Source organism: Leishmania major, chromosome 16 (assembly GCF_000002725.2).
Source record: "Leishmania major strain Friedlin complete genome, chromosome 16".
In the NCBI taxonomy this organism is placed as follows: Eukaryota; Euglenozoa; class Kinetoplastea; order Trypanosomatida; family Trypanosomatidae; genus Leishmania; species Leishmania major.
Genome location: NC_007257.2, coordinates 167,922 through 187,169, shown reverse-complemented (window position 1 = coordinate 187,169; position 19,248 = coordinate 167,922). Strand labels below are relative to the sequence as shown.

Here is a 19,248-nt window from a genome sequence, read left to right as displayed (position 1 = left end):
CCCTCTCCCTCCGTTTTCCCCCGCTCCCCTCGCTCTTTTGCGTGTGTGCGTGTGTGCGTGTGTGTGCGTGTGGGGGGGGGCGCTCTGGCGACGACACACCCACTTCCAGTGAGTACTGGTTTGAGGCACACATCCGTCGACACGGGCTGGAGGGCGACGGCATCTCGCGCGCGCGCGCGCTCGCGGATTTCGATCTCTCCTCTCTTCGATCTGTTTCACGCGTTTCAGATGAACTTTTCCTTTCCGCACTTTACGCGTGCCAGCACGGACAATGTGTACACACAGCCACCGCAGAAGTCCCTGCTCGAGTTGGTCATCGAGGCCAAGGGCCGACTGGGCCTAGTGCCCCAGCGTCATGCGCTGAAGCAGTACCCATCTTCGTCCCCGTTCAGCCACTTCTCCGACAGCGACGAGGAAGGTGAAGGCGTCGATGGCAACGCAAACGAGGCGGAGGCGCGGCAGGATGCTGTGCTCACTACCCGCACATCCTGGGTGCCGCCGGCGTATCTGCTCGACTACTTTTTTTCTGGCGAGTTCCTCTCCGTGTTCTTGACGTTGCACAGCATCAACGCTTCACGTCCGGTGTCGATGCTGGTGCCACCGCTGTTGACGGTGCGTGATGCGCAGCTGCACCCCCTCGTCGAGGCCGGTCTCTGCGCCGTTTTCCAAGATGCGGCGCACAGCAGCTCTCGTCAGCAGCGTGGCGGCGGCGGTGGTGGATGGCGGGACGGTGTACGGGGAGGACGAGGGGGTCGCGATGGTGGTGAGAGGAGCTACATGGAGAGCAACGCCGCTGCCGCCAGCGCCGACGGTCCTTTCATGCCCTACGTGGGAGGCGCACAGCAGCGCCAGCTGCAAGGCGGCGTGCTGGGTGCTGGCGAGGGCAACGACAACGGTGCGGCAGAGCCAAGCGCACCGATTGCGGCGCACACATCTTGCGTCGATGCGCAGCGCAGGGTGTACGAGCCCGCGACGACTCCGCTGGCACAGCGCCTTCTTTTTCGGGGACTGCAGCAAGTCGCACTCCCGGCGCTACTCCTTGGCGACCATGTGCTGCTGAGTGGCCCGCGTGGTATCGGCAAGCGCACGGCGGCGCTGCTCTCTGCTGGCGCCAACGTTTTGGCATTCACTAGCAGCGCTGACCCCGGCGCCTCCGAGGAGGCGGACGCCCCTCCAGCGCCCGTGGAGGGTGAAGGGGAGGCAGCTGCTGATAAACCACCAGCTGCGGCTGAGGGCCCCGCGTCCACCTCTCCCACCGAGGCAGAGGTCAAGCCAGAGGAGGCAATGGAGGACACCAGGGATGCGGCAGACACTCGCCCAGATCCAGCAGAGCCCCCTGCCGCCTCCGATCCTGCATCGCCACCGGCTCCTCGCGCGCTCATTGTCGTCTCGTCCTACCCAGAGGTGCTCTCCGCGGCGCACTGGCTGGGGTCTGTCTTCGGCCCCTCAGCATTCGCCCCATACACGTTTCAGAAGGATGGCGTCGCGCTCCGCCCACTGCTGGAGGCGCAGACGGCTGAGCAGCAACCGGCGGTGCTGGACGGCGGCAGTGGGCCCTACTCGAGCCACGCTCTCGGCCACGGTGGTGTGATGCTCACTTTCCCCACGACCACTAACGGTCGGCGCTTTATCGGGCCGCCGTTGTCGCTCCCCTTCATCACTGACACGACTGGTGCCGCCGGTGCTCCGGCGCTCCCACCAGCGGATCCCACGCAGGTCGAGTCTGCTCCGCGGCATGCACAGGCGACGGTGCCGGCTCTTTCGGAGCTGGCGGCCCTCGTGATGAATGCGTCGCTGCCTGCAGAGGCCGCCGGGACAGCGCAAGGCTCGGTTGGGGAGCGCACAAACGGCGGAGATACAAAACTGAAACGGAGGCGGCACAGGGACGATGAGGAGGTCAGCGATGACGATGTCGACAAGGAGCGTGCCGAGAAGCGGTCCTCCCGCACGCACCGCCGCCACCATCGCCACCGCGGCGAGCGCGACGAGGTCGAGAGCGAAGACGACGAGATCAGGCGAGTGCGTCATCGCGAGGAACGCTCGCCGCGCTCCAGCGGCCGCCATCGCCATCGCAGCCGGCACGGCGACCGCAGCGATCGGGGAGGGGAGACGGAGAGTCGAGGAGAGAGGGCCGCAAGCAGCCATCGCAGCCACCGACGCCACCGCCGTCGCAGTGATGAGGGTTACGGTGGTGAAGGTGGCAAGGACAGGCGGCCTGTGAACCGCGAGGAGCGGCACTCGCAGCCGCACAGCAGCCACCGAAGAAGCAGCCGCCGTCACCACCACCGCAGCCGCAGCGATGAGCGTCCGTCCCGTCACCGGAGTCGCCGTCACCACCACCGTAGCCGTCACCGCGGAGACCGTCACGGCGAGGACCGGCGCGGTGTTTCATCGTCGTCTTCCTCGTCTTCCACAGCCGCCTCGTCCACTTCCTCTGCTGGCTGTCGAAGTGCAGGGCTGCCTCCTTCGATGCCCACTAACGCGGAGGCAGTGCTGCCGATGATTCTGGATAACAGTGTAGCACCGCCGGCAGCTGACGAGCTGCGCTCCCTTGCGCTGGACTCTGTGGTGCCGCCTGCTGTGCCGATGGAGGCAGCGGTAACCCCCTTCTCTGCCGCTGCTGTTGTCGAGGAGCCGTTGGCGGCCTCAGAAACGCAGCAAGAAGCAGCTAACGAGGATAGCACAGCCGAGCTGTCTGAGGTTCTGCGCCAGCGCGTGCCGCTGTTGATCACCACGTATCACGCCCTTGGGATGGCGCTCGGAATGGTGCAGGGGGAGGCGTCCGCCCTGCCACCGTTGGAACACGTGCGTGTGGCGTTGTTCGTCAATTTCGAGAGGGTGCTCATGCCACCGCTGAAGGAGTCTTTCGTCCACTCGTGGTGGCTGTCGTTGGTGAACGCCCTGGATGTGGAGTGCCAGTTCGTGGTGACGGCCGATCGCATGGGCAGTGAGGTGCGCGGCTTCCTCGATAGCACCATCATACCCGATGCGGGGGAGCGGCTGGTGCACTTTGATCAGCGCGATGCGTCGATATGGGCTATGATGAGCGTGCAGGTGTGCGCCGTACCAGTGGAAGTACCGGTGACGGCTTCGCCGCCGAACGGCGGCAGCGAAGGACGCCCTCGCATAACCGGCAGCGACATCGACGCTGCCAAGGTGGCGCATCTCTTCTCCACCATTGTTGAACACATGTTGTCGACCGGCTGCCACGCGACACACCAGAGAGGCGATGCTGCGTTCGAGGCCCACCGTGGTGGACAGGGCGCGCGTGTAGTGGTCGTCTGCTCTGCTCGTCGCGAGCAGTCGCTGGTGGTGACGCAGCTGCAGCGTCTTTTCCATGATCAGGAGCACGACACCCACGCTGCGATGGTGCGGGTGACGGAGAGAGTGGAGCTGTTCCGCGCATTAGAGGCGGAGGTGCTGGTCCTGACGGACGCGCAGCTGACCGATCCTCGCGTGCTTCGTGATGTGCACCAATGTGCCGAAGTGGACCTAATCCTGCACTTCTCCTTGCCACGCACGGTGATGACGCAGCTGGAGAAGAAGGAGATCATCGACTTGCTTGCGCAGCGCGGCCGCGCCATCCTTGGGAGCTCGAGGCACTTCTGTGCGCGCCGCTGGTGGCGCAGTGCGGCCGTAGCGTCTGCTGCCGCGGGGGCGCCGAGCAGTGCCGTCGACTTTGTGCCAGCCAAGGTAAAATGTCAGCTGCTGCTGACGGAGCACAACGTGCACGGACGTGCTGGCTCGTGTGTGATGGAGGCGCTGCGCGAGGTCAGCGACAGCTGAGGACCACAAAAAGAAAATGTTGCACGGCGCAAGCGGGCGGGGGTGGGTGGGTGTTGTGAGGAGAGGCCGGCCGCGCGCATGTGGCCGCCATCCCCCGCAACAGGTGAATGGATAGTAATGACGAAGGTTAGCTTCTCTTGCACGACGCGTTGCGCGGGGTGCGTTTTGCGGGCGCGCGTCTCCGATGAGGTGACATGGGCGGCAGCGTTCGGGCAGCGGGAGATCGCTCGGCACCCACCCCACCCCGTCCGCTGCCTCTGCACTGGACTGTTTGCGAAGGGGCGAGCTGAAAGCTGAGCACGGTAAATACTAAAACGCCCCCAAAAGGCATGCACACTGGCAGACGCGCGCCAGGGAGAATGAAGGCGGTACGAACGCGTAGGGTCGCCGTCGATTGCAGTGCCGTCGTTGATGACCGGGGATGGACGCAGGCACCATCACCGCGGGCTGATCGGACACTCGTGAAGCACGGCACTGCTTGCCGTGCTACGAGGACGAAGGCACGGGCACACACTAACACTGTGCTGCATGAGCGAACAAAGTGTAAACCAGAAGTGGACGAGGCCCTGCGCACGCGGCAGCAGCCTTCGGATAGTTGCGACCCCGCCTCTTTTATCGCTAGGCTTCGCGCTTGGGTACTCTCCCCGTACACTCATGTGACGCGCCACGCTCCTCCCCCCTTAATAGCACACGCGTGGCAGAGAGCCCCGTGCTTCACGCCCCGCATTTTAGCGTCGGTGACATTAGTGCGGCTCTGGGAATGGGGCAACCGTTGTTTGCGCTGGAGTGCGTGTGCATGTGTGTGCGTGTGTGTATGATGACACAACTTGCGTCTTGGGTGACCCGATGTGGGCTGCTGCTTCGCACCGGCTGACTCACGTGAGCACAACGCTGTGCGCGTTCCTCTGGCCGTTTTGTGTGTTTTTTTTTTGTTCGACCACGGCACTCGGATCACCGGGTGGTGCTGCAGCGGCCCTTTCCTCGTCTCGCCACCGCCGCTTCTCACACGCGGCGTTCCTACTTTCTGTTTTCTCTCTGAAGGTGACCTCCCTCCCCCATGTGATGACGCGTGGGGAAGGCAAGGAGGGGGGGGGGGAGTCACCTTCGCACACCTCAGTTGCACATGGGCGCACCCCGCACGAGTCCTTCGCTACCGCTTCGCACGTGGGCGGGTGTGAGCGTGCCCGCTATCCTCCGCTCTGTTTTGCTTTCCGGCTTTGAGGCGGCGGATGGTGGAAAGAGCGAAACACATAAAGCGGGGGAAGCAGGCGCGCCGAGTCATCGGCGTAGTGACAGGGCGACAGAGAAACCCCCCATGGCGGGAGGGAGCACGAGTCCTGACATGCATGATATTGGGCAGCGGAGAGCCACGGGGCGGGAGGCAAGCCTACGGCGCTTTAACACACACACACACACACGTGTGTCGGCTGCTGCTGCTGTTTTCGCACGTGCGCTGTTGCCCTTCTCCACCTGCGACTCCACCACCCTATCGCTCCCCCTCTCTCTCTCTCACACACACACACACACACACACACACACACACCACACACACACCACACACACCACACACACACCACACACACCACACACACACACACACACGCACACGGAGCAAGTTGCGCGTGCATGCGTGTCACCGCCCGCCATCTCCAACCCTCCCTCGCCGCCTTCTCCTCTTTTCCGTTTCAAAGCTTCTGTGTATTTGACATATTTCGAATCGGCCCATTGATCAGCGCCGCGGTCTTTCTCCTGCCCGCCTTCCCCCCTCCCCCCAAGTCGCGCCGTAACTTTGGACGAAATTTCGTTTTCTTTTCTTCGCTCTTTCACTCATCATCTCGCGAGCTCTTCACTCTATCAGCCCCGCGCAGGTTTTTGTGTGGGCTTGTGCTTTACGGGCCCCTCTCCCCCTGTACATCTCTCCTTTTCCATTTACCATTCGGCGCGCGCTCTCTCTCTCTCTCTCTCTCCACGTCTTTGATCGCACACCGCCATGCGCTGCTGTCGCTTTCTCTTGCTAATCCTCATGGTGTTGTTCACCGGATGCATCATTGCCTCGATACTTCTCCCAATATTCCGTAAAGAATCGAATGACACCGCCCAGGCGAAGGTCAACGTATTCTTCTGGCACAACGATTCGGTTGTGACCACCGGCACCCCTCCCGAGTTGTTGATTACGCGCATCTACACACGAAATTTGTTGTGCATGAAGGCGAGAGTGCTCTTCCTTTTGATGTCGGGCTTGTCCGTTATGGCCGCCGCGGTCGCCGTTGTTGCATGCCTCATGCTCGCCTGCTGGACGACGGCCGGATACAGCATCTGCATCAGCGCCACCTCCCTCGTGCTGTCCATTTTCGCCATGTTGTTCTCAATTGCGGTGTTGGCCGCGTCAACGGTCGTCTTCAAACAAGACTTCTGCGTCAACAACACCGGGACCCACCTGCTTGCCCCGCAGAAGAATGGCTACCGTCTTGTGGAGGGCTTCTTCCTCCTGTGCATCGCCGTCGGCGGCTTCTTGTTCATGTTCGTAACGCTGGTGGTGTGTCTCTGCTGCGAATGCCGATCGCAGCCGGGGTCCCGTGGGCAGCATAGCAGCAGAAAACACGACAACAGCAACCTCCCGGATAGCAATCTTACCTAAGCACCACTCGCAGATCGTAGGAGAACATGGTGAAGCGTAACTTGTTCTGCCGTTTCTGAGGGAGGGAGCGTGGAGGCGGTGCCGCGCCTGCTCCCACGCAAGACAGGTATCGACACACGCACACAAGTGACGCAGGCACACACACACACACACACACATTACCACACAGCCGTCGTACAGGCTGGAAGTGCCGCTCCCCCCTCCCCGCTCCCCCTCGTTTCTCTGCAGGTGTTGTTCATTGTAGCAGCCGCATCTCCATTCACCTCTTTCTCTGATTCTCTGCTGTTGGAACGCGTTGCTTTGTTTTTGTTGCCTCCTCTTTGTTCGCCGATGCGTCACGGCTCACACGTTCTCCTGCGCTTCTTCCTTCGGTTCTTGGTGGTGGTTGGGGTTCGGTAGGGGTCGGTGGCATCACTGCACACATGCCCCGCGCCCTCTCCGTCATCTGTTTTTCTCTCTCTCCCTCTCTCTGCCTCTTGCTCCGCCCCGCACCCCACCCCACTCCACACCTCCTTTACAACCGACGGCTCCGATGCGCATGCGCCCAACCACCACTGTCGAACCGGTGACGGCATCTCGCTTCTTTTTGTTGCTACTCGGATGCTTTCCCTCTCCCTCTCCCGCTCACCTGCTTCCTCTTTCCATGTGGAGCGACGGGACGCCTTGCTTGCTCGCTCCGGACAGACCGACAGAGGGATACCCCCTCTCTGACCCCTCTCTCCCCCTTCTTCTCTTCCTCGTGCGCATCCAGAGGCACAGCGATCACACATCGCGCGCGTCGGGCGAACGAGGGAGGCGAAGAGGATGCGTATAAAGACGCACGCGACAAGGCTAAGGCACCATACGCGTTGTAGATGCCATGCGCATCTGCGCGTGTGTGTATACCCCGTGTTGCTCGTTTCTGTTAACAATCGTTCTTTGCTCTAAACATAAAGGCTGATCCTCACCCTCCCCCTTTTCAACGTTTCGCCAGCGGTGCTGCGGGTGTCGTCGCGCTGCTGTTTCCATGCACAGGGAGAGTTGCATATTGCTATCCACGAAAGCGACGCGGGGATGTACACAGCTCTGGGTTGATCTCGCATGCTTGTGCCCAATGGGCGACTGCCTGTCTTTGCCTCGCCCTGCATTTCATTGCGGTGGTATGATGGTGATGGCTGCTTTCTTCTTGCTTGCTGTATCCAGGTAGCTATGTGTGTTTCTATGGCTGGGCGTGGATTCTTTCACACCTTCCCCTCCTCCTCGTCCTCATCGCCCGCCTTCATGCTGCTTCTTCCTTCTCTCTTCTCTCTTCCGTCGATGTCATCATCGTCGTATATGTCGCCGTGGCCATCATCTGCGTCTCTGTTACGGTCAACTATTTCTGTCTGCTTGCGTACATTTCGAGAGGTGCGCGCGTGTGTGTGTGGTGGTAGTGGTGGTGGGTAGGTTGTGGGTGTGTGTGCATCGTCCTGGGCACTCGACCACTCACCATCTGTGCCCCTCTCGTTCTTTCTTTCTCTTGCTTGTTGCCTTGCTGCGCTTGAGCTGTGCAGTGATTCGGCTCATTTTACCGTGTGTGTATGTGCGCGCGCGCATGTGTGTGTAGGTTGTTTTTATTTTCCCTCCCGCTTTCGGAAAAGGAACCCAACGAAGGGATATCGCCATGAAGTATGAGAGCCCCCATGCCTGTACGTGCGCCGCCAGCCCGCAGCTCACCATACCTCCTGCAGCTGGCTAGCTAGCGAGCCATACACGTGTATCTGTACGGGTATTAGCATGTGCACACGCGCACTCAGCGAACGGCGAACGAAGAGAGGAAGGGAACCATACCTACACGCACGCACACACACACACACACACACACATACACACACACACACACATACACACACACACACAGCGTGACATTCTCGGAGGTGTATCCGTCCATCAGCCGTGGCGTGATGGTGTCGCTTGGCGTGTGTGGGCACACCATCACATGCGTGGTACAGTGGTCGAGACAAGCAAAGGTAAGCGCCGAGGTCTGGGAGGGGAGGAGGGGCTGCTCGCCCTTTTCCTCTTGCGAGACGCTTCGTCGACTTTGACGGACGCGAGCCACCGGGGCATGCAGGTACTGCTGTCCAGTATCGCTGCTGCTGCTCTGACGCAGGATTCCTGCACTCTAAGTGATGGCCAGGTACGTGCCTTCACGGCGACGTGCACATGCGCGTAGCTGATTGTGCTCTTCTATTCTGAGCAGCTTCTCCTCTTGTTCTTTCATGACTCTTCTTCCTCTCACGCAAAACTTCAACGGCAGTGACACCCTTACACACCGAAGCACCGACACACACACACACACACACACACACACACACACACACACACACACACACACACACACACACACACACACACACACACACACGCACAATCGCAGAGCATGACCGCTTTCTGGCGTTCGCCAGGGGGACTACTTATCTGCCACTCCCCTCCCCCCTTCCCCCGTCTTCTCTCCCTTCTTTGCTCTTCAGCATAGCGCCTCCTCACCGTTTCTTTGTGTTGTTGCTGCAGCGGCCGACGTCATCGCACTCACGCCCGATACGCCCTCTCCTCAAAAGGCAGGAACACACTCGCACGACGAGCAGCGGCGCACTTGCGCGTCCTTCTGCGGATCGCCTCAATGGGATTCACTGCTTGGGCGGCGTGCTCGGTATTGTTTCCACAGCTCCGCTGCGGGACCGCACATGTGCACTTTGGCAAGACCCGCTTCACGCTGCACCGCTGATACAGCGAGACGGTGACGCCGATGAACGGGGAGGCATGTTGATCATCCACCACGGCGCGAGCGCCAAGTCGTTCATCTTCTACACTGTCGAGGCGACTCCGTCCATCGACGAGGCTTGTCTGGACGCCATCGTAGCGCTGCTCATCGCGTGCTGAGCCCCACACGGGGCACCGCCACTGCCTCGGCACCATCACGCTTTTTGTTGACCTTCGGGGCCTCCGCTTGCTGCGCCGTTACCCTTGCTCTGCCTGTGCACGTGTCCATGACGGACATCGGCTGTGCTGAATTCATCACTGAAGTCCACATGCCGGCTGTTGGATGGCTTTGGCCTGATCTATGCCGCCGCGGGTGGTTGCCTGATGACGCTCCTTCTGGAAAGGATTGGGTACTGTTACCGCAGCTACATCGCTGCCGCCCCCAACAGTAACGACGACGCGAACTCCTGCACAATCAGCACTGCGTCTCTGCACGTCACCAAAACCCGCTCCTCTCACTGTTGTGCTGCATGTCGTCCTTGCTCTTCCTCTCGCTCTCTACTGCCTACTTCGCGCAGCTGGCCCTTTTCTTTGTGCGAGTGCGTAGCTCCCTGAGGATGCGGGCCACCTCAGCGTGGTGTCAGGGTCCCCGCACGCGCTCGGTGTGAGGGAAACCACGCAGCCAGCAGCCTACCGTCGGGTACGACTGGCGGACTCTGGGTGTGTCGGCGGGTTGGGCTGGGACGGCGGTGTGCGGAAGAGGCGTGCGGCCATGGCGGCGTTTGTGCCCGCGCCTACGACGAATCGTGCCGGCGATGGAACGAGGAGAGGCATCCGCCGGCTGCTTTTGGGCCTTGGCCGCGTTGCGGTGCTGCTGAGCGCGATCGTGGGCCTGACCTGCGCTGCATGCAGTGACATGGCAGTGGGCTGGCGGCGCCAGACGGTGCTGACTGGCCCGGCTTCCTTGGCGCAGCCGACGTGCAGCAGACCTAGGTGGGCCGTGGCTGCACGCGTGTAGCGTGGTTGACCTGCTCGTGGGCGAACGGACACACGCCGAAGCGGAAAAAGAAAGAAAGTGTCTCGTGCCCGTCATGCTGTTGCGTCGCTCCCACCGGGTTCGCTCTCGTTGGTGCGGTCGCTCTATGTGCGCATGGCGCAACGCCTTCAGCCACCGCTTCGATCTGCGCCTGCCCACTCTCTTTCCTTCGTTTTTCGTGCTTTCCTCGCCCCCTCGTCCTCCTCTTACCCCCTCCCCCTCCCCCCACATACATGTATATATGTGCATACAAGGATGCCTCCGCTCCATCCAACGCTATCCCTCGACAGCCTCCCATTTCTTTTATCTCTAAGTGGCACGCCCATCTCCTCACTGCACGCGCGACCTGCCCCCCATTACACTCCCAACGAACCAAACAACTGAAGCTCATCTGAATCTGTATTCCAGTGCAACCTACCCGAACATCAGCGACAATGAAGTGCTGCCGCGTATTCGTCTTCGTGCTGCTCATGCTCTTCACAGCTTGTGCGACGTGCTCTATTTTGTTCCCGGTGTTCCGTAAGGTGGTTGCCGGCACCGACACAACGAACACCGTGTATTTCTGGTACCGCCAGTCATCCACGCCGGCCAAGGAGACGCCGGACGTGGAGATTGTTCGGACGTACTCGTATCACCTGCAGTGCCTCCAGGGGCAGGTCTACTACACGGTGACGGCCGCGCTGTCTGTGGCCGCGACCGCCTTTATCGCGTCTTCTGCCTTGCTTACCGCGTGCTGGATCAACGCACGCTACAATGACAGCCTCGCCGTCACGAGCACCTTCACGTCGTTCATATCGCTGGCTTGCTGTGGCGCAACCTTGGGCTTGATTGTGTGCACCTACATGACGACGCTCTGCCCTGGCGAGAAGACGCAGATGCTGGCGGCTAAGGAGGACGGGTATCAGCTGGCGGAAGGCTTCTACCTGCTGTGTGTCGCAACCGGTGGCACGCTCCTCTGTTTTGTCGTTGGCTTTGCGCTCTGCTGCTCCACCCTGTGCTGCAGTGAGGAGGGCAAGGACGACGACTACGAGTGAGCGAAACAGTGAGGCGTGCATGCGTGCATCCCGCCCCTCCTCCTCTCTCCGTACGCGTGCAGGCTCACTCGACTATACATCTATGCTCTTGGTTTCTTTTTCTTTTTATATTTGCTTGTGGCCTCCTCGCCGCCTCCATTCGCCCGTCCACCGTTGTTGCGTTCCGTTTTCGTCTACTCGCTTCTGTCTCTCTCTCTCTCTCTTCCTCTCGCGCAGTTCTTGCTTCTCTTCACCTTAGAGGGGGAGGGAAGGGGGGAGGGGATACTCGGTGCCTCTCTCAGCACTTCGTTCGATGCTGTGAGGCGCACTCGGTCATTATCTTGTTTTTGTATGTGTTGGAGGAGGGGGGAGGAGGAAGAGGAGGGGGGGGGCTCTCATCATATCGTCGTTGTGGATGGAGACGCACGCGTGTGTGAGTATGTGGGTGAGTGGGTGTGGTCACTGCATCTCTTGTCTCTTCCTCCCCCTCCACTTCCTCCCTCGCCATTCCTCAATCCCTTCTTCGGCTCGATTTGTTTCCTGTTTCAATTTGTTTTCACCTCCTTTCTTAACTGTCGTCTTTCTTTCTCCTCCCCATCCATTTTGTTTTTGTGACGACACGGAGCGGCGCGCGCGGGCACCTTTCTGTGGCTCTCAGCGTGTATGCGCGCCGTGTACGTACTTTCCGCACCGCACGCACCCCCTGCCCCTGTGCACATGCGCAGGTACATCGAGACCCGCTTGCAAGGCAGGCATGCGGCCGCCTCTTCACGTGGAGCGCTTGCGCTTCGTGCCCCTTTCCTCATGCACAGCTGCCATAACGGCAGCTGTGGCGTAGGCGTGTGCCCGCGTATGTGGGTGCGTCTCCGCCCCCTCTCTTCCCTCTCTCTCTCTCTCTGAAGCCACGCTCATGACAGCAAGCGGTAGTGTCTCAAATCTCTGCGCGTGAACCCTCACCTTTACCCGCTGCGCAAGCAGCTCGCTTCATTCCTGCCGCGCTGCGCCCATCCGCATCCTCGTTTGCATTTTTATCATTTTCGTCTCCTTTCCTTCGCATTGTGTGAGAAAGAGGGAGGCGGAGGCGGGCACTTCGTGTGGTGGCGAGGCAGAGCTTCAGGGTGGCCCTCCTAGGTGGGCCGTGCGTGTGTGAAGCGCTTGCAAGTGGGGGCTGGGGGAGGAATACGAAACGCCCACTTCGATATTGTGAGCGGAGTAGCAGCGTACAGGTAATGCACTTACACCCGCCTGCACACGCCTCAGCCCACACAAAATACAGACAGGCACGTGAGCGCACACAGCGGAGTCACGGTGTGTGGCGTGCGCCTCTCTCCTCCCCTCGTTTTCGGGTTTGCTTGCCTGTGCTGCTGCACCGGCGCGCACACCGCAACGCGCCGGTGCAGCAGAAGTCCTCCTGTTTCCTCCGCTCTCCCCCTCCTCTCTTCCCCCCTCTCCCCCCTCTTCCTCTGTTTCGGTTTCGCTTGCGCCAGCTCTTCCTTTTCCGAACGTCTTACATCCTTTCTTGGTAGCGTTGGCGACGCGAATGACAGGCGCACTGATCGTTGAACAGGAATAGAAAAACGATGCGGGGCCGGGACGTGTGCGTCCCGGCCCCGCCCCCCGCCGCTCGAACGAACCCGCCGCAATGAACCATGTCTCCTCCGTACGCCGTTTTCTTTGTCGGTTCCTTTCCGATCTCGAGGCACCGAGTCACTGTCACCCCTCCCCCTTCCTCCCTCCCTCCCCCTCTCTTGGATATCGCGACAAGACGTCCTTCCGCAGGGTGGCGGAAAACGTAAAAAACAAACAAAAAAAAACAAAACAAAACAACAACGAAAGGGTGTGCGGGGATGCGTGTACGCCCGCCTACTCATGCGAGTTGGTTGTATCGAGGGTGCGGGCGGAAGGGGCACCAGAGGCTCATATACGCTTTCACGGAAAATAGACAACTCGGCAGGGAGGACGCGTTGGGTGCATGGTTTTGTATTCGTTATGCATATCTTTGGGACATAGTTTTCTCTTCTTCGCGCCCCCTCACCTTCTCCCTCCATCCATCCCCAACCGCTCTGGTTTCGATGTTGAAGGTCCTTGTCGCGGAGCCCCCCTCCCCCACCCTCTCTTTTCATTGTTCAGGCTTCAAGCGACCCTATGCGCCTGGAGATTCCTCACCACCCACCATCTCTCTTGTTCTCTGTTACGTGTTCCTTGTTTTTTTTTTCCTTATTTGCCCTGTCTTCTTCCCCACCTCTAACCAGCTTCCCACCCCTCTCCACTGAGAGCAGCGTTGCACTTTCCACTTCCACTTGTGCCGTGGGGCTGCTGTGTGGTTCGCCCGTATTCCTTGTCCTTTCATGGTACCTTCTTCGCTCATGATGAGCCTCCCCTCACCTTTCTCTTCCGAGTTCCTCACCGCATTCTCATCCTGTGCGTTTCTCTGTGGTTGCCCGTGAAGGAGAGGGGAGGGGGAGGTGTGTGTGTGTATGTGTGTGTGTGTGTGTGTGTGCAATCCGTCCTCCACGTTGCCGTGATTGCGACGGTGTCCTGAGCCGCTGTCGCCCTCCCTCCCATTCCTCTCCGTACCCCCCTCCCCCTCTCTCCCCCTCTTTGCATGCGTGTTGCGTAGATTTGGTTGCTTCTTCTGTTGCCTTCGGGCACGCGTGTCCACCCCCTCCTACGGGACTGCGGGTGAGGAGACGGCGGTAGTGTAACGCGTCCATGTGTGTCAGTGTCTCAGCGTCTCTTCACGCGCGCATGAACCCGTTCATGCGCAGGAACTTGAATTTCGGCGAACATCACCCTCAAATGCCCATGTGTCCGAGGGCGTATACGTGGGTAGAAGCCACCTCCGCTGGTGGCGCTTCGCCGAGGCCGTTTTCGCGACCACTTTCCAACTCCCCCACCACGACCCCTGCGATGGCATGGGGAGCTGATGCGATGCTCTCCCCCTTCCTCCCCTTTCCCCTGCTCGCCAGCCGCCGCAGGGCATTGAACAATGGACAACCGGACACAACTGACACACCGTGGCATCAGTGCGTCGTCCCTCACCCTTCATCGTCTTTCTCCTCTCCCCTGACTTTTGGGTCTTTACTTGTTCTTCCACAGCGACCTTGACGAGAGGCTGTTGCCTCCACGCGCGGCATCTCAGGGCCCAGCGACCCCCACCCCGCTCCGTGTGCCAAGACGCCAGGAGATCTTCCCCATCCCTGCCGAACGCCGAACCACCTCCGACGGTGACAGGCTCATGCACCTGCGACATGGCAAGGTCAGAGCAACGAATCGCTACAGATGTCGGTGGTCAGCTCCTGGCCTGCGTGGCGTTGGAGCGACATGCGAGGCGGCTGTTGGTGGGTAGAGCTTGAGGCGGGGGCCGTGCTCCCTGATGAGCGAGTTGGCGCACTGCTGCGAGGCGCGCGCCTACGGCTGCTTCACACCAGATGATGGGGGCCTGTGGCAGGAATCGTGTGTGCGTCAGAGGTGGCGGTGTAGGGTGTGGTGCTTGGCCTCGCCTGCCGCATGGCAGGCAGTGAAACACAGAAGACATAAACAAACGAACAATACCTTTCGACGTGCGTCACCTTCCCGTGGCTGACCGCGACGTGGTCGGGTGCGCCCCTGCTGTGCTTGTGGTTCGGTGTTTCCCCCCTCCCCCCTTGGGCACCTTTTGAGGACACCGCACAGCGCCGCGCTCACACTTCGCCCCTTCTCGCGTTGTTGGTGCTGCTCGGCTTGCTTCGTTGCCGCCTTTGCCGTCTTCCGCTCTCCCTTTCGGCCTCTCGACTTCCCCCCCCCTCCCCCTGCGTCTCGCTTGCATCCTTATCGCAGCGTTCTCCATCCTCGCCGGCACCCCTCCCCCGCCTTGTGCCTTGCCGCCCGCTGACTCGTCGACAGCACCGTAGCGGTGGTGAGAAAGTGTGCCTGTGTTCCGCGTCTGCCCTCTCCTCCGTGTCTCCTGGTCGCGGCCACGCCACTGGCTCTGCACCACGTTGGTCTTTCAGTGCCTCCGCGGGTTTCCGTCTTCTTTTCTGAGCTCCGAGCTCGCCCTCGCCTCTCCCTAGCAGACACGGACACACACAGCCACAGAGCCGTGTGCCACGATGAACGTGAGCTTTCTCTTCAGCCTCCCCTGCAACCTGGCGGAGTTCAAGGGAGCGGCGAAGCTGCTGGCGGACGCGGCTGCGCTCCCTTTGAGGGAGTGCGGTGCGAAGGGCGGCGTGGCGGTGCCTGGGCTGTTCTGTGGGTGTGACCCGGAGGGCAGGCCGCTGGGCTCCGGCGGTGGCACGGTGCACCTGCTGCACGCATGCTACGTGGACGAGCAGCGCCACGCACCTGCGTCCGCGAAGAGGTCGTTCCTGTCGTGGCTGCGGCTGGCGGACAACGATGGCCGCGTGATTGTGCACGCTGGCGGCCTGAGCCGCCGCCTGCCGGCGTACGCGGCGATGGGCAAGGCGCTGCTGCCGCTGCCGCCGCGCCGGTGGCACCGTGGCAGCCAGCTGTCTCGCACGCTGCTCTCGACGCAGGTGCCGATGTACCGGGAGATAGTGGCGATGGCGCCTGCGCGCCTGCGCACGCTGATTGCGTGCGGCGACGTGTGCGTGGATGCGAGGGGTGCGCTGCCGTCGCTGGCGCACTTCGCGGACAGTGACGTGCTGTGCTTTGGCATTAACGCAGACGCGAGCCTCTTTCAGAACCACGGCGTGCTCTTCACTGCACGCGAGAGGCCACTCGACCTGGACTACATGTTGCAGAAGCCGTCGCTGGATGAGGTCCGCCGGCGCGTGGCGGAGGGCAGGCACTCGGTTCTTCTGGATGTGGGCATGTGGATGCTGAGCGACCGCGCGGTGGAGGTGCTGACTCGCAAGTGTCTGGGCGGAGCGCTGGACGCGGAGGACGCGACCGACGGCGGGTACGACGGGCACCGCTGCACGGCGGTGCGCACCGCGTACGACCTGTACTCGGAGTTCGCTTCTGCGCTGGGCAACAACGCGCCGATCGCGGACCCGGAGATCGCGGGGCTGAAGGCGAGCGTTGTGGAGCTGCGCGACGCTGAGTTCCTGCACTACGGGACGAACCGGCAGCTGATCTCGGCGGTGGCGACGCTGCAGGGGCGCGAGTCGCCGACGCCGCCGTGGTCGTGGGGCACGCCGCTCGACGGCGTGCTTGCGCCTGAGCGCGGCGGCGGGGGGGAGGAGCTGGACTTTGCTGCTGGCGACGCGATGCCGCTGCTTGCGACGCCGTCGTCTGTGATTGTGCAGAACTCCGTGGTGCTTGCGCCGCTGGACGGGTCCGCTGCCGCCGCTGCTGCGGATGCGCCGGCTGGTGCGCCGCTGTCGCCTGTGCGGCATCTGTGGGTGGAGAGCAGCTGGGTGGGCGCGCGGTGGGCGCTGCGGGACCAGCACATTCTGACGGGGGTCCCGCGCAACGACTGGGCGCTTGCGCTGCCGCCCGGCGCGTGTGTGAGCGTCGTGCCTGTGCTGCCCGCTGCGCTTGGCGGCTGCGGTGACGGTGCTGTGCCGCACGCTGCGCGGCCGTACCACATGGACGACGCGTTCTGCGGCGACGTGCGCAGCGGCTCGACGATGTACATGGGTGTGCGCCTGCACGACTGGCTGTCGAGCCGCGGGTTCAGCGTAGCGGAGCTGTACCCCGCTGCGCGTGCTGCGGACGGCGGTGCTGCGCAGCCGCTGGACATGTACGAGGCTGCGCTGTTCCCGGTGTGCGCGACGGAGCAGCAGCTTGGCGACTTCCTGTACGTTGCGACGCTGCCGCTGGAGGCTGCGACCGGCGGCTGCGCTGGCGTGGACGCTGCGCGGCTTGCCGCTGGGCAGGCTGTGTGGCGGACGCAGCCGCGCGTGTCTGCGATGGACCTGCTGCGGCTGACGGACGTGCCTGCGATGCTGCGCAACAGCGAGTACTACGAGCGGCGCATGCTGACGCTGATGCTTGCGCTTGTGGCGGGTGACCCCGCGGCGCCGCGTGCGCGGTCGCCGGTGCTGCCGGGCCCGATGGTTGCGCTGCTGCAGCAGCAGTTCTTCCTGCTGGACCTGAACCGCGTGGCCCAGCGCGTCGTGGAGCTGGGCGTGCCGCTGCCGCGGCACAGCGGGCCGACGGAGTGGTGGGGCGGGGTGGACGCAGCTGGGAACGCGGTGGCGCTGTCGCGCCAGGTGGCCCCGGCGGCGCCGTTTGCGAAGGGCGCGGCTGCGAGTGCGGGGAGCTGGGCGCAGGTGTTCTCGGACGAGGGCAGCCCGAGCGGTGGCGGCAGGGGTGCGCCGCTGTGCACCGCGCCTGGCCGCATCGTGGCGGCGCACTACCACGCGTTTGCGAGCCGCCTGATGGAGCTTGCGCTGGAGGCGATGGATGCCGCGGAGCCGCCGGTGTCTGCGGCGGAGAAGGCGCGGCGCCTCGCGCTGCTGCGTGCGTCGAGCGCGGAGGAGGCCCGCTCGCTGGTGGCTCTGCACGATGCCGCCGCGCTCGCGGAGCTACGCGCGGCCATCATGGACTCCTTTCCCGATGAGCGCCACGACCCGGAGATGAGCGTGCACCTTGACCAAATCATCTGGGGCCGCTGCCCCATCCGCATCGACGTGGCGGGGGCATGGACGGATACGCCGCCATACGCGATCCTGAGCGGCGGCAGCGTGATCAACGTTGCCGTGGAGCTGAACGGGCAGCCGCCGGTGCAGGTGTACGTGCGTGTGCGCGAAGACCCGATCATCATGATGCATTCGATCGACTCCGGCGAGCAGCTGAGCGTCTCGAGCTTCGACGAGATCCGCACGTACGCGACGATGCAGAACCCGTTCTCGATCCCGAAGGCTGCGCTTGCGCTGTGCGGGTTCTTGCCCGAGTTCTGCGCGACGGAGTACGCGACGCTGCGGGAGCAGTTGGCTGCACGGTTTGGCGGCCACGGGCTGGAGATCTCGCTGTTTGTGGCGATCCCGACGGGGTCCGGGCTGGGCACGAGCTCCATTGTTGCCGGCACCGTGCTGCGGTCGCTGGCGGAGTTCTGCAAGCTGCCGTGGGACAACCACGATGTGTGCCGCCGCGTGCTGCTGATTGAGCAGATGCTGACTGCTGGTGGCGGGTGGCAGGATCAGTACGGCGGCCTGTTCGAGGGCCTGAAGCTTGTGCAGTGCGTGCCTGGGCTGCCGTGCCTGCCGACGGTGCGCTGGATGCCGGACAGCGTGTACACGGACCCAAGGTTCGCCGCGTGCCACCTGCTGTACTACACGGGCATCACTCGCATGGCAAAGGGCATTCTCGGCGAGATTGTGCGCGATGTCTTGCTGAACAATGGCGCGACGCTGCAGCTGCTGCGTGAGATGGGTGGGCCCACCACTGCCGCGATGTACGACGCGATCACGACGGGCAACTACAAGGGCTACGCGCGGCTTGTGCACCGGACGTGGGAGCAGAAGAAGCGGCTGGACGACGGCGTGTGCAACCCTACCGTGCAGTCGATCGTGGACATTGTGGAGCCGTACGTGTGGGGTTTGACGCTGCCCGGCGCTGGCGGTGGCGGCTACATGTACATGTGCGCGAAGGACGAGGCGTGCGCTCGCCGGATCCGCGAGCTGCTGACGGCGAACCCGCCGAACGGCAATGCCCGCTTCGTGGAGATGAGCGTGTCGGCGTCCGGCCTCCAGATCAGCCGGTCTTAGAGGCGTGCGGCGGTGTGAGGCGCTGCTGTGGGGCACCGGCGCAACGGTCCCAGAGACGCGCGCACGCGCACGTAGGCAAATCCGGGAGGACGGCGGCTCACGGAAGAGCGTCTCTTCCCTCCCCGTTGGTCTCTCCGGACTGTTTGAGTGATGCAAGGGCACAGCACTGACAACACCCGCGACGCGAACGACGACTGCTGCTTGTCTGTCTGTGTTGGCTGTGCCGGGAGGGAGTCGGGCGTCTGCTTGGTGAGTGCCCGTCTACACGTGTGCCTCCGAGGCCGTTGTGGCCAGCCAGCGAGTCAGCTCTCTGCGTGCAGTCCCGCCGCTTCTCCTGCTGCACTCGTTTTTCCTAAATTCCCGACTCGTTTTTTTGTTTGTTTTCGCCGTCGTGCGCTTGCG

The 19,248-nt window shown here is 62.3% G+C and overlaps 4 protein-coding genes across 4 annotated transcripts; all 4 read left to right on the top strand.

Moving 5' to 3' along the window:
- Positions 1 to 228: 228 nt before the first annotated feature.
- On the top strand, positions 229 to 3,786 carry LMJF_16_0510 (conserved hypothetical protein; the record flags this gene model as incomplete). The annotated part of the gene is made up of 1 exon (XM_001682077.1): positions 229 to 3,786. The coding sequence occupies one exon, from the start codon at positions 229 to 231 to the stop codon at positions 3,784 to 3,786; it is 3,558 nt and encodes a 1,185-aa protein (XP_001682129.1).
- A 1,990-nt stretch (positions 3,787 to 5,776) lies between these two features.
- Positions 5,777 to 6,424, top strand: LMJF_16_0500 (hypothetical protein; the record flags this gene model as incomplete). The annotated part of the gene is made up of 1 exon (XM_001682076.1): positions 5,777 to 6,424. One exon carries the CDS (start codon positions 5,777 to 5,779, stop codon positions 6,422 to 6,424), a length of 648 nt encoding a protein of 215 aa, XP_001682128.1.
- Positions 6,425 to 10,612: 4,188 nt separating this feature from the next.
- LMJF_16_0490 (conserved hypothetical protein) lies at positions 10,613 to 11,212 on the top strand (the record flags this gene model as incomplete). Its single annotated transcript, XM_001682075.1, has 1 exon — positions 10,613 to 11,212. One exon carries the CDS (start codon positions 10,613 to 10,615, stop codon positions 11,210 to 11,212), a length of 600 nt encoding a protein of 199 aa, XP_001682127.1.
- A 4,070-nt stretch (positions 11,213 to 15,282) lies between these two features.
- Positions 15,283 to 18,846, top strand: LMJF_16_0480 (putative fucose kinase; the record flags this gene model as incomplete). Its single annotated transcript, XM_001682074.1, has 1 exon — positions 15,283 to 18,846. One exon carries the CDS (start codon positions 15,283 to 15,285, stop codon positions 18,844 to 18,846), a length of 3,564 nt encoding a protein of 1,187 aa, XP_001682126.1.
- Between the last annotated feature and the right edge of the window lie 402 nt (positions 18,847 to 19,248).